Raw genomic sequence first — 19,145 nt, 5'->3', positions numbered from 1 at the left:
TTTAATTTATTGTTGTTTCTGGGTTTGTGTATGCATGCCTATGTTTCTGTCTGAATAAAAGTCTCTCTTTTATGAAAGGGAGCTCAATAGGATGAAACAGTTTGCATTCTAGCCATGCAGGACATATGTAGCTGTGATGTTTGAAGTAGTTGGATACTGAAATAAAGCAAGTTTGACTTTGGTCATCCAGAATGCACATTAACAGAAAGTTAAAATGGAAAGACACAGGATGTATTATTATTGTGAAGACATCTAGATACCAATAAATATTAAATAGCGTATGTAGAAGGTATGCCAGTATTGGGACATATGGCCATGTTGGAATGATATTGAATTTCCAGACTTTCTGAGTTGGGGGTGTGCCAATTTAAGCATCATGGTGGAAGCAAATTGTTATTGGTAATATTTCCATTTTACTTGAGGATTTTGACTATGCAGTTTAGTTTGATTGCATTTTTTGTACTGTTAATGATGAATAACAATAAAACTTTCCAGAAAATAAGACTTATTTAGCTGCTTAATGCAGTGAAAAGCATTTGCAACAAAACAAAATTTTCCCATCATTATATGTGGTCGCTCAAGAATAATAAAACAGATAGATAAAGTATTAATTACACACCTCATGCATGACTTTGTAGTTCATTTTGTTGCATTGGTGCAAAAATAGCTTCCTGCCATTGTTAGTAAGTGATAAACAGAGAAATAAATATGAAATAGCTAAACAGGTCTGTTCTGTCCAGCTAAAATCACTTGAACACACATCAAGCCGTAAATATGATCTCCAACCTCAAAGTATGAGCTTCCCAGGAGGACTTGAACACACCAGAATTACTACTTCATTCAACTGTGGCTTGATACCACATTCCCCTTAGTCGCTTACTGTTTGCATTAGCATTTAAGCATTAGCATTACATGCTAATGAAAATATTGCTTCATAAAATGTGTTAGTATTAATATAGATATAATTAATATGAAAAGCTTCTCTTTTTGATCCTCACCAGTCACCCTTACACCCTATATCTGCCTCACCCACCAGTCCACCAGTATAGATGGTTGACCAGCCATATTGTTCACCAGTAAATCTTAGCTGGTGACTAAATTTGCTGACCAGTATGTTTTTCCTTGCAAAGGAAGTCTTGCTGATTAAGCTAGTCATAAAGACTTGTTGGAACACCAGCATCCAGTACACTAAACACAAATTCTACTGGGAACCACCTATGCTATTATATTTGTTTTTTCATCAGAGATTACGTATAACTAAAATTCATTATAAACTTTAAGGTTCAAATATTTAAAACTTCTTTGGCAGCTTTGGTGTATGAAAAACATTTCTGAAATTGAATAAGTCTAAAAAGAATAGGTACCTTTGGCATATTGTTTTCAGCATACTTTGATTTGGGATGCAGTAATTCTAATCACAGCTATTGAAAATCGCAGGGTTAGCACACTTGCTCTTTTGTTTTCCCAATGTAACTTTGCAGAGTAGGTAACTTACCCTTTGATTTGTCAAACCGGCTAACAGTATGTCAGTAGATGCCTCCTTGTTCAACCTACAGGTATTGTACTCTTGAAAATATTGTTATAGAAAAGGTGTTAGTGCTATATATTTAATTTAAAAATATTGTCTTTTTTGATCCTCACCAGTCACCCCTGCACCCTATACCTGCCTCGCCCACCAGTCCACAATCGGGCCTGGATGGTAGTAACTCCACCTTGTCCGGCAGCGCGAGCAGTGGTGTCTCCTCCTTGAGCGAGAGCAACTTCGCCCAGTCCTCCGAGCCTCCAGCTAGAGCCGACACCCTGGACTCTATGCCGAGCAGCCAGGCCTGGACCACGGACACGGAGGAAGCCGATAGCCCCTACCTCCCAGTTCGCTACAGTGTCTCCGAGCCTGATGTTCTGGAACCTCTCAAGCCAGCTCCATGCCGTAGTCATTCAGCCCCGTTGGGTGTAACCCCAGGGATACCCCCTGATGGGCATCACCAACATCATCTCCACCTTCACCATCACCTCCCGCACGCAATTCACATCGCCCACCCCCACTATCATCATCACGAGCCTGCACCTGCTCTGCCCCCCAAACCCTACCTGAGGGAGGGGTGCATCCCTGAAGAGGACCTGAGGCCGGTTCCAAGGCCTATGCCCCGCAAGATCTCCCAGCCACTGCTTACTAACAAGGAGGAACAAGCCAAGGTGGCCTGGGAACATGGCATCAGTGAAGAATAGAAGAAGAACAAGGTTCGGCTTGGACCATTGGCTTTGGCGTGATGGGTTGTCTGGTTTTAATAATGTTGATACCTTAAAGCAGTGACTGGTTTAGAACTTTCTACTCTAGCTCCAGTATGTCCAGTTTAGGTCCTTTAAACTTTTTCTGAAGTGCTTGCCATTTTGCTGAGCTTCTACATGCTAGAGAGATTTTTACTTTTTGTCCTGATTGGGTGTTGGATAGGTTTTGCTCAGTTCAAAGTGAAACCCCTCAAAAAATATCTGTGTATTGTTTGGATGACCCAGACATGGTAAGAATCACAAAGTTTGTGATTGTACGGAAAGACACCTTAAGGGAGCCCAAAATGGTTTTCAAGGAGGCAGGTTAGAATAATCTGCACTTTTCAAAGTATTTGATCCAAGAATTTCATGCCCTAAGATGTGTACACCTTCTTAAGTTCTTCAAGTTGTTAACACTCCTTAATTATCATTCCAATGGTTCTGATTGACTTTATTAAGTCCTGTTCCACCATTAGGCCAAATGGTTCTAAAAATGGTAATGGTTCCAGTAGCATTTCCATTTGAGCACGATTCGGTACAGTACAGTACAGTACAGTGCAATTCTAAATTGTTCCTGGCCTATATTTCCCAGCATGATTAGCTAAGAACCATGCTGGTGTAATGGCTTTAGTATGTGACAGCTCACAATTGGTCACTTGCTCAGTCAGTCCATTCTAATGCTTATTTTGCAGAACCACAGTGGAAAAAGATATAATTTACAGTTCCACAAGAGAACTGCTCTGCCTAATAGTGGAAAAGCAGCTATTAATCCACAAATAATTCAGTGTTGATAAACCTTGGCAGGAAATTGTTCAATTCTGGTTGGGTTGCACTTTAGCACTTAACATTGGAGCTCCAAAAACAATTAATAGTTTTGCTTCTTTTTTTTCTTTAGAACTTATAATGCTAGCAGGGGCCAAGAGTGTTTCAGTGGCTAAATTTTAAAACAAGTTAACTCACATCTCACCAACTCACTAAGGGTGGATTTCAGAAGATCTTTGAAGACCCACTCACCATCTAAGCATGCTCATTTCCTCTGACAGGATATTTAATTCTCGATCTTATGTGAGAGCCTCAAACGCCTTTTCATTAACACAGTGGGAGATATAACATGCTAACACTTCTTTAGATAACTGAAAACATTTAACAGAACAACTGCTACCTCCTGCACAGTTGCGGGAAGCTTCTCCCTGAAAAAAGCTGCTTTGATTTGACAGTAAGAGGCTTTTACAATCTTCGTAAAGCCTCATTACACCCACAATATTGTGAGCTGCGAAAGCAAATTAGCCACTTTGAACACTACTACCCCATAACGCTAATAACACAACAGTCAAAGAGCTGTTCTATCAAAGCCATTTCACAGATGTGTCCTCATGGTAAAGCGGCTTTTAGTCTCTGCAGGTTTCTTGGGGATTTGATTTCCGTTCCTCTGAGTTGATAGTTTTCAAAAAGAAGTATATATTTTTAGATAGAGCTGTTATCAAATTCTAAGACTTTAATATAATTGTACAGTAAAAGAGAGATAGAATAAGTATCGCTTGGATTATATCATAAACATTATGACAGATTATATCACACGTTGCAGGGGTGGAAAGGAGGTAAGATTCACAAATGTTTGTGTTTTGTTTTATTCAATTTTAGGGACTTCGAATAGTCCTTCAGCTGCTGATTGATGCGCACTTGATACCTTATGTTGTTGCGTAATAATTTTTGATGACTAGAAAGTGCACATTATTTAAAAAGCTTGTTTTTAAGTACAATTCTGCATGTTCTCTTCAATGGTGGTGATAATATTGTCCTACATCACTTGAAGGGAGGGTCTGGTAAAGATTTTACTTGTATATCTACACATCCTCACAATTAACTCATATTTAAAGTCACATGAAATTGTTAATTATTTCTGCTTTGGGTGACACACTTCTCATTGAGTCTGGGATAAATAGATGAAACCTAAATCTACAGGCCAATGGGCATTGTCCTTATATCGAGACAATGTCCTAGCGGTGTGTGACGCTATAAAGCGACAAGTGCAAAATCTCGTGTTGATCTGAGTTTGTCGGTCATAACGTTTGTGTATTTCTGTCACATTGTGCTATGTAGCCCCACCCACAATTGATTCTTATTGGTCCAAAATCCCACTCCACATAGCTGTATTTATATCAAACATCAAATATATTCTGGTTGGCTGTGATTGTGTGGCATTGCACAGCATTTTCGCTAACAGTATAGCATATAGTTTCATCAAAATACTTAATGTTTAAAATTTGATGAGACATTTCTTATCCACTGTTTTTGTTTTTTTTATTGTGGGCATTGTCACATCATTTATTTTATATATTTTTTTTAAATCTATACTTTAACTATTTAATTTGGTGCTACCTTATTAGTCGAGATAAACCTCCTTTTTCTGTCAGTTTTAGGTAGGTAGTTTCTGTTGCACACACAAAACTTCATTATCATTATGTTGGGGTTGGAAAACATAGTTTATTCATGTAAAGGTCTGGCATGCAATCATGAAATATACTCAAGGCAACACATAGTATGAAATGTACTTCAGCCCCATACTTGGGGTGGCTGTGGCTCAGGTGGTAGAGCAGATCAGCTACCAATGACAGGGTTGGTGGTTCAGTTCCTGGTCCACATGACTCCACATGCCAAAGTGTCCTTGGGCAAGACACTGAACCCCAAGTTGCTCCCAATGGCAGGCTAGCACCTTGCATGGCAGCTCTGTTGCCATTGGTGTGTGGATGGGTGATTGGGACACAGTGTAAAGTGCTTTGGTAACCCCTAAGGTTAAAAAAAAGCGCTATATAAGTGCAGACCATTTACTTGAGGAATAGGGTGAAAGGCAAGTATTTAGGTAATCTTTGGCAAGACTTTTTTATTTGTGCTTCTATAATATGAAGACTGTACTCTTTAATGATGAGGTATGTACAGAAAGAAATGTATGTTAACTTAATGGCTGATTGTTCATTGCTAACAGCCTGTTTATTGCTAGATAAAGAAAATACAAGCAAATGTATTCATAGAGGGCCTACCGTTAATGTGAAAGTTCATTCATTCATTCATTTAAGAATATTCAAATCTGTTTCCCAGAATAGACATAAACCACCATCATATCTCCATTCTGTCTATTTGTTTTTACAACACTTCCTCCTTAAGTAAGGCTTAGCTGGTGATGGTATATATTTGTAGATTATTATTATTATTTTTGTATTATTTACTCAATGATATAGACATATAATGACAAAATATATATCGATGTGCATTTTGTCTCCAAAGACTGATGAGTTTTTCAAAGTTATTGTAGTTAACCTTAAGGTTAATTCAGATAATAGAAATATTTTCTATATACATTAAATATGGAGTGATCAGGGAAGGAATCTATGCAAAGATCGAGTGATAAAAGAGTGTATGAACCGCTCGAGTATATCCGGAATGGCCCATTCTGTGAATATTAGCACTGATATATTATAAAGCATTCATATTTCTTTTTATGACTTTGTTGACATTTTGCATGCTAATATTGACTGATGGATACTGTGTGTCTTGTATTCATTCACATTCATAATTTTGCTTTCGTATCCAAGCAACAATAAAATATGGAAGAAAAAAAGTAGGCTATATAATCACAATTAAGGTACTCATTTGGCACAAACGACCATGTAAAAACAAGTGTACATATTTTACACGTTTGATATCTCAATGGAGGCACGCTGAAAGTTTTGGATTCAACGTTTCGGATTGAGGGTGACATTTAATTTTTTACATGATGAAGTTGCCCTGATAAACATCTGTAATTCAAACTAGCTCAATACTTTGTTCATAGATACAGCATTATGTGTGCATTGCTAATCAAATATTGTGCTTCTTTTCCTGTATTTTGCTAAAAGAATTGGTGACTTGAATGAGGTAGATATTGTCAGTTTCTGGAAGGTGAAATTGGAAAGCAAAGGGAATACAGGAGAAAATAAATGGCTGAAATGAATTCTTTGCTAGTTGTACATATACTGAGGAGAGTTGGTACTAAACACTCTGGCCTGCATTACAGTTTGTACCACAAAATGTCTGGCTTTATTTTGTGTATATAATCCTTCGAAAGCTTTGTATTTATATGGTCAGGAGGGACAAATCATGTATAGACCAAGATTAATTGTCGGCCTTGTACTTTCTGATGTAAATGTGTTTTTGAAACTAAAATGCAAACAGGTAAAACAAAAAAAAAATCTTTAATGGCCTAACCACTACAGTTATTTTGTGTATTTTGCATTGAAACTGAAAGAACGTTATGTTTTACCATGCAGATATACGAAAACCTTTGTACAAGTATTCTCAAAGTATTTTTTCTGTATATATTGTGCTAGCATGAATAAATGTGGTGTGGATTTTAGATGTAAATACACAATTGTTTTTCCTACTCACTTAACCGCTGTGATGTGTAATTCATTCATAATGCCTAATATTAAAGATAATGTTTTATTGACTGATTTTGGTCTTTCCTTTTCATTGTGTGATCTACCCATTAGTAATTTGGATAGACACTAAGTCCAATACTGTCATGGAAAACCTGTGAATAACAGAAAATTATATATGTTGCCTATATTCAAATACATTTTACTGTAAAGTCAGTTAAATGTATTGGTCAAAAAGTGTGTTAAGTAGCCTACTCTCAATTCCAATCTAGTGTAACCGTATAAGCAAGTATGTATTGTGCTAGGCTAGCAATGCCACGATCATGGCTTCGATTCCCAGGGAATACACAAACTAATACAATTTACAGTATACCTTGAATGCACTGTAAGTCCCTTTGAATAAAAGTGTCTGATAAATGCATGTGTACATGTTGTGCTTATCAGGTTAGTATCAATGAAGTACAGAAACTACCAAAGACATTTTCCATATACTAAATGTTAAGGGTTTTTTTTATTTTAATTTAGTATTTTTTTGATTATCACAGTCTGGCAGGGATAGATTACAGACCCCAGTGATTAGCAACAACACTGTTTTTGAGGTATTATAATTTATTTGTGCAGTGTCAGATTTAAAAAAGTTCACTCAGTACATTAGAGGACAAAAATGTCCATGTCAAAAACTTCCATACAAATAATATATATTTATATTATTTTCCACTTTCACTGACTTTTAACCAATATCAGTCCTGATCAAATATTATTATTATTTTTTTAATTTTTATTTTTTTTTTCAAGATTTTAACCCTTTAAATGCCAGTTTGTTTACATAATGCCACTATTGTTATTTTTTTTTACAAACACACACACATTTCAGGATTCATGATTTTGCTTTAATTGCACTGGGATCAAATATTTCCATTTTAATGAGTTTCAATGGGAACATTTTTGTCCTTAAGGTCCTGAGTGTAACTATTTTGTGCACACTATGTATTATATATGTATAGGTAGGGACTGAGGTTGAAATATCAGAATTCTACACAAAATACACTCCTTTGGCAAAATGTATGCAGTTGGCATTACCACAGCCAACGTGATCGAACAAAAATGAAAAAGACAAAATGTCCCTATGGTCGTGCAAGGGTTAATGTCAACAGCAAAACACTTATGAAACGAAACAATCGCAAAGAACTACAAAAATGGCGGTGGGGAAAACGACACGCCATTAGCCCCGGATACACACTGAGAACCAATCAGAGTTCGCCAACTGGACCGACTCCCTGGAAGAACAGTACACATCCAGTCAGATGAGAGTGCGTGTTGCGACATCATTATTCAGCCAATAGAATTACGAAAGTGGAACTTAAACCAATCGGATGTCAGTGTAGGCGGGTCTTTAGAATAGGAAGCGTAGTCGTGTTCTCAAACCGGCATCTTTAACGATCGTTCAATACTGAGTGCTTTACTTGTATTTAAGTAGTTAGACGCGTTGTTTTGCTTTAAAGATGTTATATTTAAGTGGACTTTCGGTGGCACTGGCCTTGACGTTGATGCCAAGCAGCAGTGATGCTTTGAAAGCGGGAGATTGTGAAGGTACGTTTAATATATTAATCTATGTTTACGTTATAAACAGATTTGTTGGACAATTTCCTGTCAAGATAATATCAGAAAATGATCTTTCTTAATTTATTTGATATATTTGTTTTGAGTGTATTTGGTTTTATTTTCATTTAACTAATTTATGCTTTAATAATCATGTGTTGCCTAGTGTTTTAGGTTCATTTTGGGTTTAAGGGTGAAAGTATATTATATATTTTTATTATAATATGGTATATATTTTAAATGTTATAATACTAATATTAAAAACATGGGGAAACATAATGTTACAGTATCAACAGATGCCCATGTAAATAAACACATCATGATTCTAGTACTATGATGCACCTGTTGAAATAACAACAAATTAGTCATTATTTATCAGGTTTCTATTTACAAACTGTTAACACACACACACACACACACACACACACACACATATATATATTCCAGACCTGGAAATGAGTAAGATTGTAAAAGTCATGGTCATTTCTTAAGCAAATATATGCCTTATCTCTAGTTTTGCCCTTCTCAAAAATACATTTAAGTTACTGGATCATTTCCCTTGTTAATGACACCTAATTTTGATATTTTTTTATTTGGCATTACAGTTTGTGTGGGATTCCTGGAACGCCTCTACCAGTCACTTAATGACAACGATGTCAAGTTCAACAGTGAAGCCATTGAAAATGCTCTTCTAAGAGCTTGCAAAGAAGCCAAAGGGAAAGAAAACCGCTTTGTAAGTTTGTTTTTTGTGTATATGTACATCCTGCATGATTTCAGTTCATTTATACTGTATTCTGTTCTTGTGTGTGAAGTGTTATTATATAGGTGCAACAAGTGATGCAGCTACAAAAATAATCAATGAAGTTTCCAAACCAATGAGTTACCATATGCCAGCGGACAAGATCTGCGAAAAGCTGAAAAAGAAGGACAGTCAAATCTGTGAACTGAAATATGGTAAGTTGACAAGTTAATTGGCATATGAAAATAGTTTCCTTTATGGATTAATGGTCTAGTGGTTGACTGATGTGGCGATATCAGATACCATCAATTCACATGTTAGGCTACCTTAAGTATGTAAAGAGAAAAGTAAATAATTAAATTTGTCATCTTTTTATTGAGACCTGACTAAACTCAAATCAATTTCTAAACATAAAAATATATCCCAGATAGCACGTGCACATCTTCCAGGTGTTTTAGTTTCTTTCATCTGGAAAACATCTCAATCTAATTTACATCTGCTAAACATCTTAAAAAGATCAGATTTACAATAATAAATGTCTCAAAGGCATCTGCTGATTGTCTTATTGTCATCTGAGAGGAAACCTCCTCTAGGCCTATAAATTGCCCAGACTCATTTGCCAGTATTTCAAAACTGATAATTTTCACACTTCTAAACGGAAAAGTATGGTTACATTTATGAATTGTTGTGGGTGCAGTTTTAATTTCCTATTAATAATTGAAAGACTTCATGGAATATTTGCACTTCTATAAATTCATAATTAAATCAGAGAGAGAGAGAGAGAGAGAGAGAAAATATTTACGGACATGTCCGTCGTGTGTGTTTGTCTTTCCCGCACAATCCTCCGCAGTCGGCCTTTATCCCTCTCGGAGGCTTAATTAGCCTGATAAGGGACCAGGTGTGTATAATCACGACCCGGCCCGCCCTCTGCCCTGCCACATATACGCTATATCTTAAAGGGTTAATTCACCCAAAAATGGAAAATCCTCTCGTGATTTACTCACCTTTAAGTCATCCTAAATGTGTATGTCTTTCCTTCAGCAGAACCAAAGTGAAGATTTTAATAAGCACATTTCAGCTCTGTCTGTCCATACAATGAAAGCGAATGGGTGCCATCAGGCTGCTGGCTGTTTGATGGTCCTAAAGGCATATTTAGGCAGCATAAAAGTACATGACTCCAGTCAATCAATTAATGTCTTCTGAAGCAAATCGATTTTCGATAATTAACATCGATAATTCAAATATTTTTAACTTTAAATCATTGCAACCGCTCACCGCTGTATTTCAGTTTGAAATTACACAACTCTCGCGTGACGTCCGTTCCTCTGTTGTAAACGAAGTGCACGCTTCCAACTGCTTGTGCTTGCGTCTCTGAGCAGTCAACTGCTGGCAGGAAGCTTTTTTTTTTTATATATATACATATATATATATATAAGTTAGTACATTTTAATTATTTATTTATTTTTTTACGCAAACCATTTGATTTGCTTCAGAAGACATTAAAGGTACACTCAGCAATTCTTGAGAAACCCTGTTGATATTCAATCTCATCTGCCAAAACAAACACATCCCTCCCTTCAGTGCTCCTTTTGAACAAGAGCGAATACAGATGCTTTCGACGTATGCGCATTACGACGTTTTGCGGTACTCTTTTAGAACAGTCAATGGCAGGCGCGTGCACATAAGAGGACTCGTCTTTAATAACTCTGGGCCATGCACAGAATGTGCTGATGACGAAATATGAGTCACGCATACCGTGCGCGGTGCGATCAGCAACGCAGTCAACCGAAGTATGCTCAGGCCTGTAATGTTGCATATTAGCCTATACTGGTGCCATAGTACTACCAAGGACTCCAGCTTCTTAATACTGGCAGTACCACAGTGGGTTTTTTTTATTAAATTCAGTTGCCTGTACGTACCTAATAATGCATTGTAAAAGAGAGGAAGGCATTGTCAATACCTAACAGCCAATGGCCTTCACCTCTGGAGGCCCTTCACTCCGAGCACATGTCTTTTTCTATGTAAGCATGCGCTAGACGGACCTCTTTGACTGTTGCGCTGTTTCTCTTTTTCAATTTAAAAGGGAAAAACCTTTAAAACGTGTCTTGAGAAACCAGTGTTCTGATTTTATTTGTTGCACTGCGTCTGTTTTATCCCGTGAGTCATCACCAGTGCTTTGTATATACATCCACAATTCAATGTGCTTTTTAAATTTGACACATTTGAATATTTTCATTTAACCATTTTACAGCATACCCTATTAAATCCTAGCCTTGATTTGAGCCCTGTTATTTTGTCAACTATCCATTTGCATAATTTAATGATGACATATGAGAATTGGACAAAATTGCTTAAATCAAACCGACACTTACAAACACAATATTTGCTCAATCCAGATAATGCATATCCTTTGACATGGCTGTTGGTAGATGTTTGAAACCGATGGAATGAAGAACTACCACTCATAAATATGTTTTTTCTTCTAGATAAACAAGTTGACTTGAGCTCCGTTGACCTGAAGAAGCTGAAAGTAAAAGATCTAAAGAAGATTTTGGAGGAATGGGGAGAATCCTGTAAAGGATGTGTGGAGAAATCTGACTTCATCCGCAAAATCAATGAGCTAATGCCCAAGTATGCACCCAACGCAGCCAAGGCACGGACAGATCTGTAAATTCGGGTGGACTTATGGGACCCAGGCAGTGGCCAAAGGCATTTGGGGTGGACGATTTGCACCGTGCTGCTGACCGACCACCTAGCAGTGGGGTTCGCATTGTGTTGTCACTTTACCATGTACTCCGGGGTAAACACTTCCATGCAAATACATGACCTTTAATTTATGACTTGCGACATGCAAGTTTTGGCTAACATCCACCACAACCTGTGCTTGCCTCCTGATGTTTTAATATTTTTGTGTAATATTTTTGACACACTTTGCATAGTTTAATTAAGTATTTTTCTTTTTGAGGGTATAGGCTTTCTTAGTTGACTCGAATTATATGAAATAGCTGGGGGAGAGTCTCACCTTCGAGATATTGGATCACTTTGAGTGGACTTTGCAGTAAAATGTGTTTATTACAGTTATACTGTCTTTTTCATTAAAAGAAGAAAACAAATGTGTCTTGTCCTATTTTTTTTGTATATCAAACATTGTATCTGCCTTTGTCATAGCCATGAACTTTCATTTGTAACATTTAATTCAGGGGATAAATAAAATACTTGTCGATCTAAATATAAAACGAGACAAAAATGTATTTGTACAAATCACATTGCAACTTTTGGCATTTAAATAAGTTCTTGAATAGAATGATACACTGACTATGTTGGGAAGAGCATACAACTCACATTTTAACTGTGTGTATTGTGCATATATGCCTGTTTTCTGAATTTATGTAAACCCAGATGAGCTAGTGCATTTGTCAAAATATACAGTATACATCAGAGAATACTACTGTATCATTGCATATTGTATAATGATACTTAAAAAAAAAATACATAGTCAGAATATAATATATACGTTGCAGTAGTCTTGTGTCGTTTTAAAGCCAGATTTTTGAGGGAAATTTTCAAAACATTTCATTATTGAAAAATCTTCGGTGCTTTGTATGGTTTTAATCATGCAAACAAAATAATAATAAAAATAAAAGTGCCAGAATAATAAAATAGCATACGTAATATTATTGCCAGTTCTAAAAACATATTTACTTTTGTACTTCAAGACATTAAAGTGTTGTTTAAAATAATGACATGGAAGAAAAAAAAGTTGGGACCCAGACCATTTTATTAATGTGAAGGTTTTCCAGAATTCACAACGTCACGCGCCGCGCACATACGTCACTTGAGGCTCATCCCACCCATGGCGCGAGCACATTCCTTTTGTCCAAGATGGCGGAATAGATGCAGCCGAGGCGACGCTAATGTTTGTCGCTTTATTTTTATACGTATAATCTAGCATCCAGCCGAACACGTTTCCGTGCAAACCCCAGTTAAAACCCTCATCACGTATGTGCAACATCTCTTGGAGACGTGAGACTTCACCTTGGAACTGATTTTATATTTTTGCTGAAGCGGAGCATCGCTGTATAATGAAGCGGCAGGCCGAACGCGACGCGAGTCCGTCCAGAACGCTAGCCAAACGCGTCCGCGAGCGAGACCGAGAGCGCGAGCTAAACCCGCCGCTCGCTCTGCTGCTCGCCGAAAGCCGAAATTATCATAAACGAAGCCGCAGCAGAGAGCGGGATAAAGCTCGGGTTCGAGAGGAAAGAGAGAGTCTTCATCCCCGCCCGCATAATGAACTGGGTTTGTTGGGTCGAGCCCCGCTCCGAACAACAACAGTCCTGCCTAAAGGTAAGACTTCATCTGACGACATGTTGGGTACTCGACTTGAATACAAGACACTACTTATAAGCAACCTTGGATCAACACTTTCTGATGAACATATAGAGGACGGACTGTTTCATGAGTTCAAAAAATTCGGGGATGTGAGCGTCAAGCTGTCTCATACACCCGAGCTTGGTCGTATCGCTTATGTCAACTTCCGACACACGGAAATCGCGCGGGAAGCGCGCCACTCCAAAACCAGGTTGGTGCTCTATGACCGTCCACTTAAAGTTGAACCAATGTACATGAGGCGTCGCAGTTGCACGCCTCCAGATGTTAGTTATGTGTCCATGCATGGTGCTGCCTACACATACAGGCAGCGGTCCCTTTCACCTGGTGCTGGGGGAAGTGCCATCAGAGATGTAAGACCTAGACATTACGTGGATGGTGTGGGACTCAGCAGGGACCATGTTTTGGACTATTATAGTGCTTTGGAGGAGAGTCGTCGTGCATATGCATACCAGCTTCCCGAGGATGACTTAAAACCAGAAGACGATCTGAGAGCCACTCGGAATTTATTCATTGGCAACTTGGATCATAATATTTTGGAGGTGGAACTACGAAAAGGCTTCGAAAAATATGGAATTATTGAGGAAGTTGTGATCAAACGTCCTGCCCGTGGACAAGGGGGCGCTTATGCTTTTCTTAAATTTCAGAATTTAGATATGGCACACCGGGCCAAAGTGGCAATGCAGGGACGCATGATTAATGGGAACCCGATTAAGATTGGTTACGGCAAGGCCAATCCAACAACTCGACTATGGGTTGGCGGACTTAGCCCGAATACCTCACTGGCTGCTTTGGCCCGCGAGTTTGATCGCTTTGGGAGTATTCGGACCATAGACTACGTGAAAGGAGATCATTTTGCGTACATTCATTATGAAAGCTTAGACGCAGCTCAGGCCGCTTGTGCGCAAATGCGTGGCTTCCCTCTGGGTGGTCCGAATCGTAGATTGCGTGTTGATTTTGCTAAGGCAGAGGAAACAAGGCCGTACCCTCAACAGTACCAGCCTCCTTTGCTCTCCCCTCCACCTTATGATATTCTTCCTGATGGTTATGGACGTCACCGTAGCCTTGAAAGAGAGCTGAGAGTGAGGGCTCGCTCACCTTCACACCCTCTGTTTACAGACAGAGAAAGAGAGCGCCTTTCAGACCGAGAATGGAGTCCGCCGAAGGGGCTGGAGCGGCAGGCGAATACGGAGGTGTTTGGGCGGGTGAGACAGCGTAGCCGCAGTCGAAGCCGTAGCAGGGAGTGCTGGCTAAAGGAGCGAGACCTGGAACGTGGGGTGGGGAAAAACTGGGAGGAACGCCGCAAACGAAGGAGCCTTAGTCCCATTGAGCGACCCAAAGAGGAGCGCGGAAGGTCAAAACTCCGGGTTGGGGTACCCGCTACCCCGGAGGACAGCCCAGACCGGGGACGTGGTCGCCTTCCAGACTCCACCTCTGAACCTCTGGATCACACTCCTGTCATCAGCAGACACTCCAGTGACGAACGTCCCCCACAGGACGAATCTTTATATCTGAGGAAGGACAATGAACGTGATCGCAATCATCGCAAAAGCGAGAGTGACCCTGATTCACAGACTGACAAGTCCAAAACGGACTCCAAAAAGCCCAGTACACTCTCTGAATACGCCCAGACGCTGAGTCGTGTATGGCATGGTTCTCTTGTCCTTAAAAACAGCTGCTTCCCCACGAACATGCACATGCTGGAGGGAGGAGCAAGCTTTCTACTCTCCCTCATGAGAGACAACCAAGCAGGCGGTTCTAAGATCACACAACTTAAAATAGCTCAGCGACTGAGATTGGATCAGCCCAAACTGGATGAGGTGACTCGACGAATCAAGCTGGGCAGCCCAGACGGTTACGCTGTCCTTCTCGCCGTCCAAGGGCCCGTGGACCGGAATGCCCCTCCTCCAGAACCAGGACTTCAGCAGCGACTTCTCCGCAACTTGGTAACGTACCTCAGGAACAAGCAGGCAGCAGGGGTCATTGGCCTACCTCTTGGTGGCCCCAAAGAGAGGGAGATGGGGGGCATGTTGTACGCCTTCCCTCCTTGTGACTTCTCGCAACAGTATCTCCAGACTGCTCTGAAAACTCTTGGAAAACTTGAGGAAGAGCACCTGGTCATCGTGGTTGTTAAAGACTCACCTTAACGTTTCTATTCCAACACTCAAGAACTTTCCACACAGATATAGTACACACAGCCTTTTAAGGTGTATGTACTTCCCTTTTTTACTTCAAAAAGGATAGTTCACCTGCAAATGAAAATTCTGTCATCTTTTACTCCTACTTGTGTGTTCCATGGAAGAAAAAAAAGGTAAGTCTTACTGGTTTGAATCAAGGTGAGAAAGTGACAGAAATTTCATTTTCGGGTGAGGTGTTCTTTTTACACTCTCCACTTAATCAGTGTTCCCTTCTTAAAATATATAGATAAATGAATAGCATTCCCAAACAAGGTGTTTTACAAGCAAGTTTTAAATTGGTTTCTGTCAAGGGTTTTAAATTGGTTTCTCAACAGTGTTCCAAATATTAGTTATCCTATTTGATAAACTTTTAAAAAGTATACATTTTCATACTGGAGACAATTTGACTGATGTTCCCTCACAGGGGTTGTACATCATATACAGTATTATGAGCATTAAAATATTTTGGGCTTCATTCATGAAATACATGTAAAACTAATTTCGGTGTAAATTGTTTGCAAATCCATTGGTCAAATTCAATTCAAGCAACAATATAAGACCAATGCAAGAACATGTTATACATGGAAGATTTACACAAATTAGTTTTGCTTGTGGTTCATGCTTAAGAAACATTCACTGGGATTGAAGTGTCATTTTTTTAACGGCAATGTAACTTTCATAACATTTTCACCTAACATCTAACAGTTCTTCCCTCCCAAGTTACAGCCATTTGTCTTGTTTTCACGTCCTAGATATGAGCCTAGATGAGCATATTTGTGTAAATCATGAAGTTCTACAGTAAATTGCCTCTTCAATGCAATGCATCCATTTATGTTAGATTTTTTTGTTTACAAACAATCTACACTAATTTGTTCTGCTTTTGTTTAATCAATGTGGCCTTTTGACTTCAAAATGAAGTGTTATAATATTTTATGACTTTTAACTCCTCAATACTCACATAACAGTTCTTCCTGCCTTCAGAAATATACAGTACTTGAATGCTTTTTCAAGTTGGGCGAGGCATTTGTGTCATAAATGACGGCATCTACCTCTTTAATCATGTATGTTCAACTAAATGATGATGACAAACTATCTTGGGGTCGACTGCAATGTTATTGTTTTGTTTGTAATATGTACCTGCAGCATTAACGGAAGGTCATGTGACCACACGTGTATCTTACCGATTCAGTACTGTATGTATCAAACACTAATGTTTGTTAATGTAACACACACTATGGTTAAGCTTGTGTAGCTGTTTGTATGCAGGAATGTATTTTAAAGGAGCAGTTCACCCAAAATAAATGGGTATCATGAGGCTTCATAAAGATAATGGAACTTTCTTCTTTTTTGGGGGGGGCTAACTCTGTAAGCCGTTGTTTTTTGAATGACTATTTGCCATGTCGTTTTCACCAGTGGTAAATTGAGCCAATGTCCGTTTTAAACAAGTGCTGATCAGGGAGTTCAGTCCAGCGATTGAGTTTCATAATAATGTATTTCTAGGTTTTAAATATCCACCTGCCAACACTACATCCCTTATAGTGAACGGTTATTTTCCATTGTTTCTTTTTAATTGCGTTCAGCTATTTTACTGCCTCTCTTGTATTTGTTTTTCAAAGAAAAGTACTTTTTTCTGTCTGTATGCAAAATATGTATGGCATTTAAACATGCAAGTAAACATTCATGTTCCTGTTTTTAAATCCTATCTCTGGTCTTTATTTGCAAATATGCTCATGTTTAACGTTTAATAGGTGTCAGACCTGCTTTTATAATGATGTATGGCCAACAAACGTGACTTCGCATCCCGAAGCTTAAGTCCTGTCTCCATAGTTACCTCTCCATCTCACGTCTTGCCTACAGAACAAGATGTGAAGGTTAAAGTGGTAACCAGGCAACCACATCCATCATTTAAAAAAAAAAAAAAAAAGATTCCATAGTTCAAATGAGGCCTAGCTGTGCTGATGCTTTTAATAACCACTAGGGAGCAGTGTTGTCATAGAAAAACAAAACATTTTTAACCCAGCATATGAAACCAGCTAGTCCTGCTGTGTAACTTGGAAGTTGGTCGAGGGAAAACAGTCATTGCGGTGCATATTAAACACTTGCTGAAACATTATTGCCACATTTAACACCAACTTGAAAGCAGTCTACATTTAGTCACACCCTATGCCAGTATGCAAATACAGTCATTTGCATTTGAAATGTATGCTGTCTAATATATAGATCTACTTGACAGCATAAAATTAGCCTGGGCTTCCCTTTGTTTTCAGATGCTTGTTAATAATAGAGAATGTTTTAAGAAACTACTAGACTAACCCTTAATTAGCTAATTTAGCAATGTCGGAATGAGCGAATCTAAACTGTTTAGCCTGCAGTTGCTGGACCAGCTAAATCTTTACACCTCAAGCTTTACTGCTGACCAACTAACTCAAAAAGCCTTCGAGTCACTTAATTGTCTGGACCTCCTGCTCTCAAGGGGACAGGTAATTCATGGAAATCAGTCATTTATAGTAGATTTTGTGTTTGCACGTTTACTTGCCAACTTGTAACTGAAAGCGTCCACTAATATCTGCTTGTGTGTGCTGGGGAACTAATTCATGGGCCTTGAGTTTTATAGATAATGAACTGAATCTTGGCTAATGTTGTTGTGATTAATTACCCATGTATATTTGTATTATAGTATTATTAGCTTTTTTTTAGTGAAAGGTCTAAATGGGGCGAAAAAAGGGTCATTTAGTTCTAACCATTGCATTTGGAATGCATTTTTGTGCATGCATAAAAGCATCCAATAACAGACTGTACTTAATAAGCATTATTAAAGGCTTAACAGATATTTAGGTAATTTACATATAAATATATAGCATTCAAATAAAATTTATATATTCACTTAAATGCTTATTTGGTCTATTACGGCATTCTGCTATCAAATACTTTTGTATAATGATTGCTGCTAAACTGTACAATGAGCCAGGAAGCTTATTTCATTTCAAATAATCTTCAAAGCAATATTTCATGCCTGTAATAAGTGGGATAAAGTGCAGTCAGTCAGATCACACTGTTGTGGTTTATTTTGCTAAAAATGACTGGCTGAATTATAGGGAAAAACGGGGCAAGTTGTCACACTTTTTAATCCAGTGAATATTTCTCAAAAGTCTTATTTTTTTAATTAATTTCAAGTTTGCATAGACACATGTCTTTGATGCCTTGTTTAAAAAAAAAAAACTATAAAGCATTTTATTAAACACACAGTTTATTGAGCACTCGTTGACCTTTTGTACCAAATGCCCCTTTAAAGGGTATATATTGTCACACTATATGGGGTAAGTTGTCACAATGGAACCTGTTATTAAACCAGTGGTGCATGTGAACCTTAGGCAGAGGTGTATACTTTAGTACAGTTTTACACACACACACACACACACACACACACACACACACACACATATATATATATTTGTACTTAAGTATAAATAATGCTTTGGACTTTCACTTCATTACATTTTATAGAGATAATTGATACTTTTACTCCGATATATTTCTCCAGAACCTTTCGTTACTTTTGCGACTGAA

The 19,145-nt window shown here is 38.3% G+C and overlaps 3 protein-coding genes across 3 annotated transcripts in view; all 3 read left to right on the top strand.

Moving 5' to 3' along the window:
• Positions 1–6,743, top strand: part of LOC127641492 (dedicator of cytokinesis protein 3-like) — a gene marked incomplete at its 5' end in the record, with an annotated part of 204,020 nt that extends 197,277 nt beyond the window's left edge. Inside the window, one exon of the mRNA XM_052124527.1 lies at positions 1,645–6,743. Coding sequence (XP_051980487.1) covers positions 1,645–2,226 — 582 coding nt within the window. The remainder of the gene's footprint in view (positions 1–1,644) is intronic.
• Positions 6,744–8,084: 1,341 nt separating this feature from the next.
• LOC127641414 (mesencephalic astrocyte-derived neurotrophic factor-like) lies at positions 8,085–12,211 on the top strand. Its single transcript, XM_052124417.1, has 4 exons — positions 8,085–8,267; positions 8,882–9,009; positions 9,089–9,230; positions 11,502–12,211. Exons 1-4 carry the CDS (start codon positions 8,180–8,182, stop codon positions 11,684–11,686), a joined length of 543 nt encoding a protein of 180 aa, XP_051980377.1. The 5' UTR covers positions 8,085–8,179; the 3' UTR covers positions 11,687–12,211.
• A 690-nt stretch (positions 12,212–12,901) lies between these two features.
• rbm15b (RNA binding motif protein 15B) lies at positions 12,902–17,274 on the top strand. The gene has a single exon (XM_052123958.1). It carries the CDS (start codon positions 13,098–13,100, stop codon positions 15,546–15,548), a length of 2,451 nt encoding a protein of 816 aa, XP_051979918.1. The 5' UTR covers positions 12,902–13,097; the 3' UTR covers positions 15,549–17,274.
• Positions 17,275–19,145: the final 1,871 nt, after the last annotated feature.

The sequence above is a fragment of the Xyrauchen texanus genome, chromosome 50, assembly GCF_025860055.1.
Source record: "Xyrauchen texanus isolate HMW12.3.18 chromosome 50, RBS_HiC_50CHRs, whole genome shotgun sequence".
Taxonomy (NCBI): Eukaryota; Metazoa; Chordata; class Actinopteri; order Cypriniformes; family Catostomidae; genus Xyrauchen; species Xyrauchen texanus.
This window is presented reverse-complemented; position numbering and strand designations above follow the sequence as displayed.

Bases quoted from the DNA above. Each gene is read 5' to 3' on its own strand.
- LOC127641414 (XM_052124417.1), top strand. From the start codon at position 8,180: ATGTTATATTTAAGTGGACTTTCGGTGGCACTGGCCTTGACGTTGATG. The intron at 8,268-8,881 runs GTACGTTTAATA...TTGGCATTACAG, and splicing joins GAAAGCGGGAGATTGTGAAG to TTTGTGTGGGATTCCTGGAA. The intron at 9,010-9,088 runs GTAAGTTTGTTT...TTGTGTGTGAAG, and splicing joins AAGGGAAAGAAAACCGCTTT to TGTTATTATATAGGTGCAAC.
- rbm15b (XM_052123958.1), top strand. From the start codon at position 13,098: ATGAAGCGGCAGGCCGAACGCGACGCGAGTCCGTCCAGAACGCTAGCC.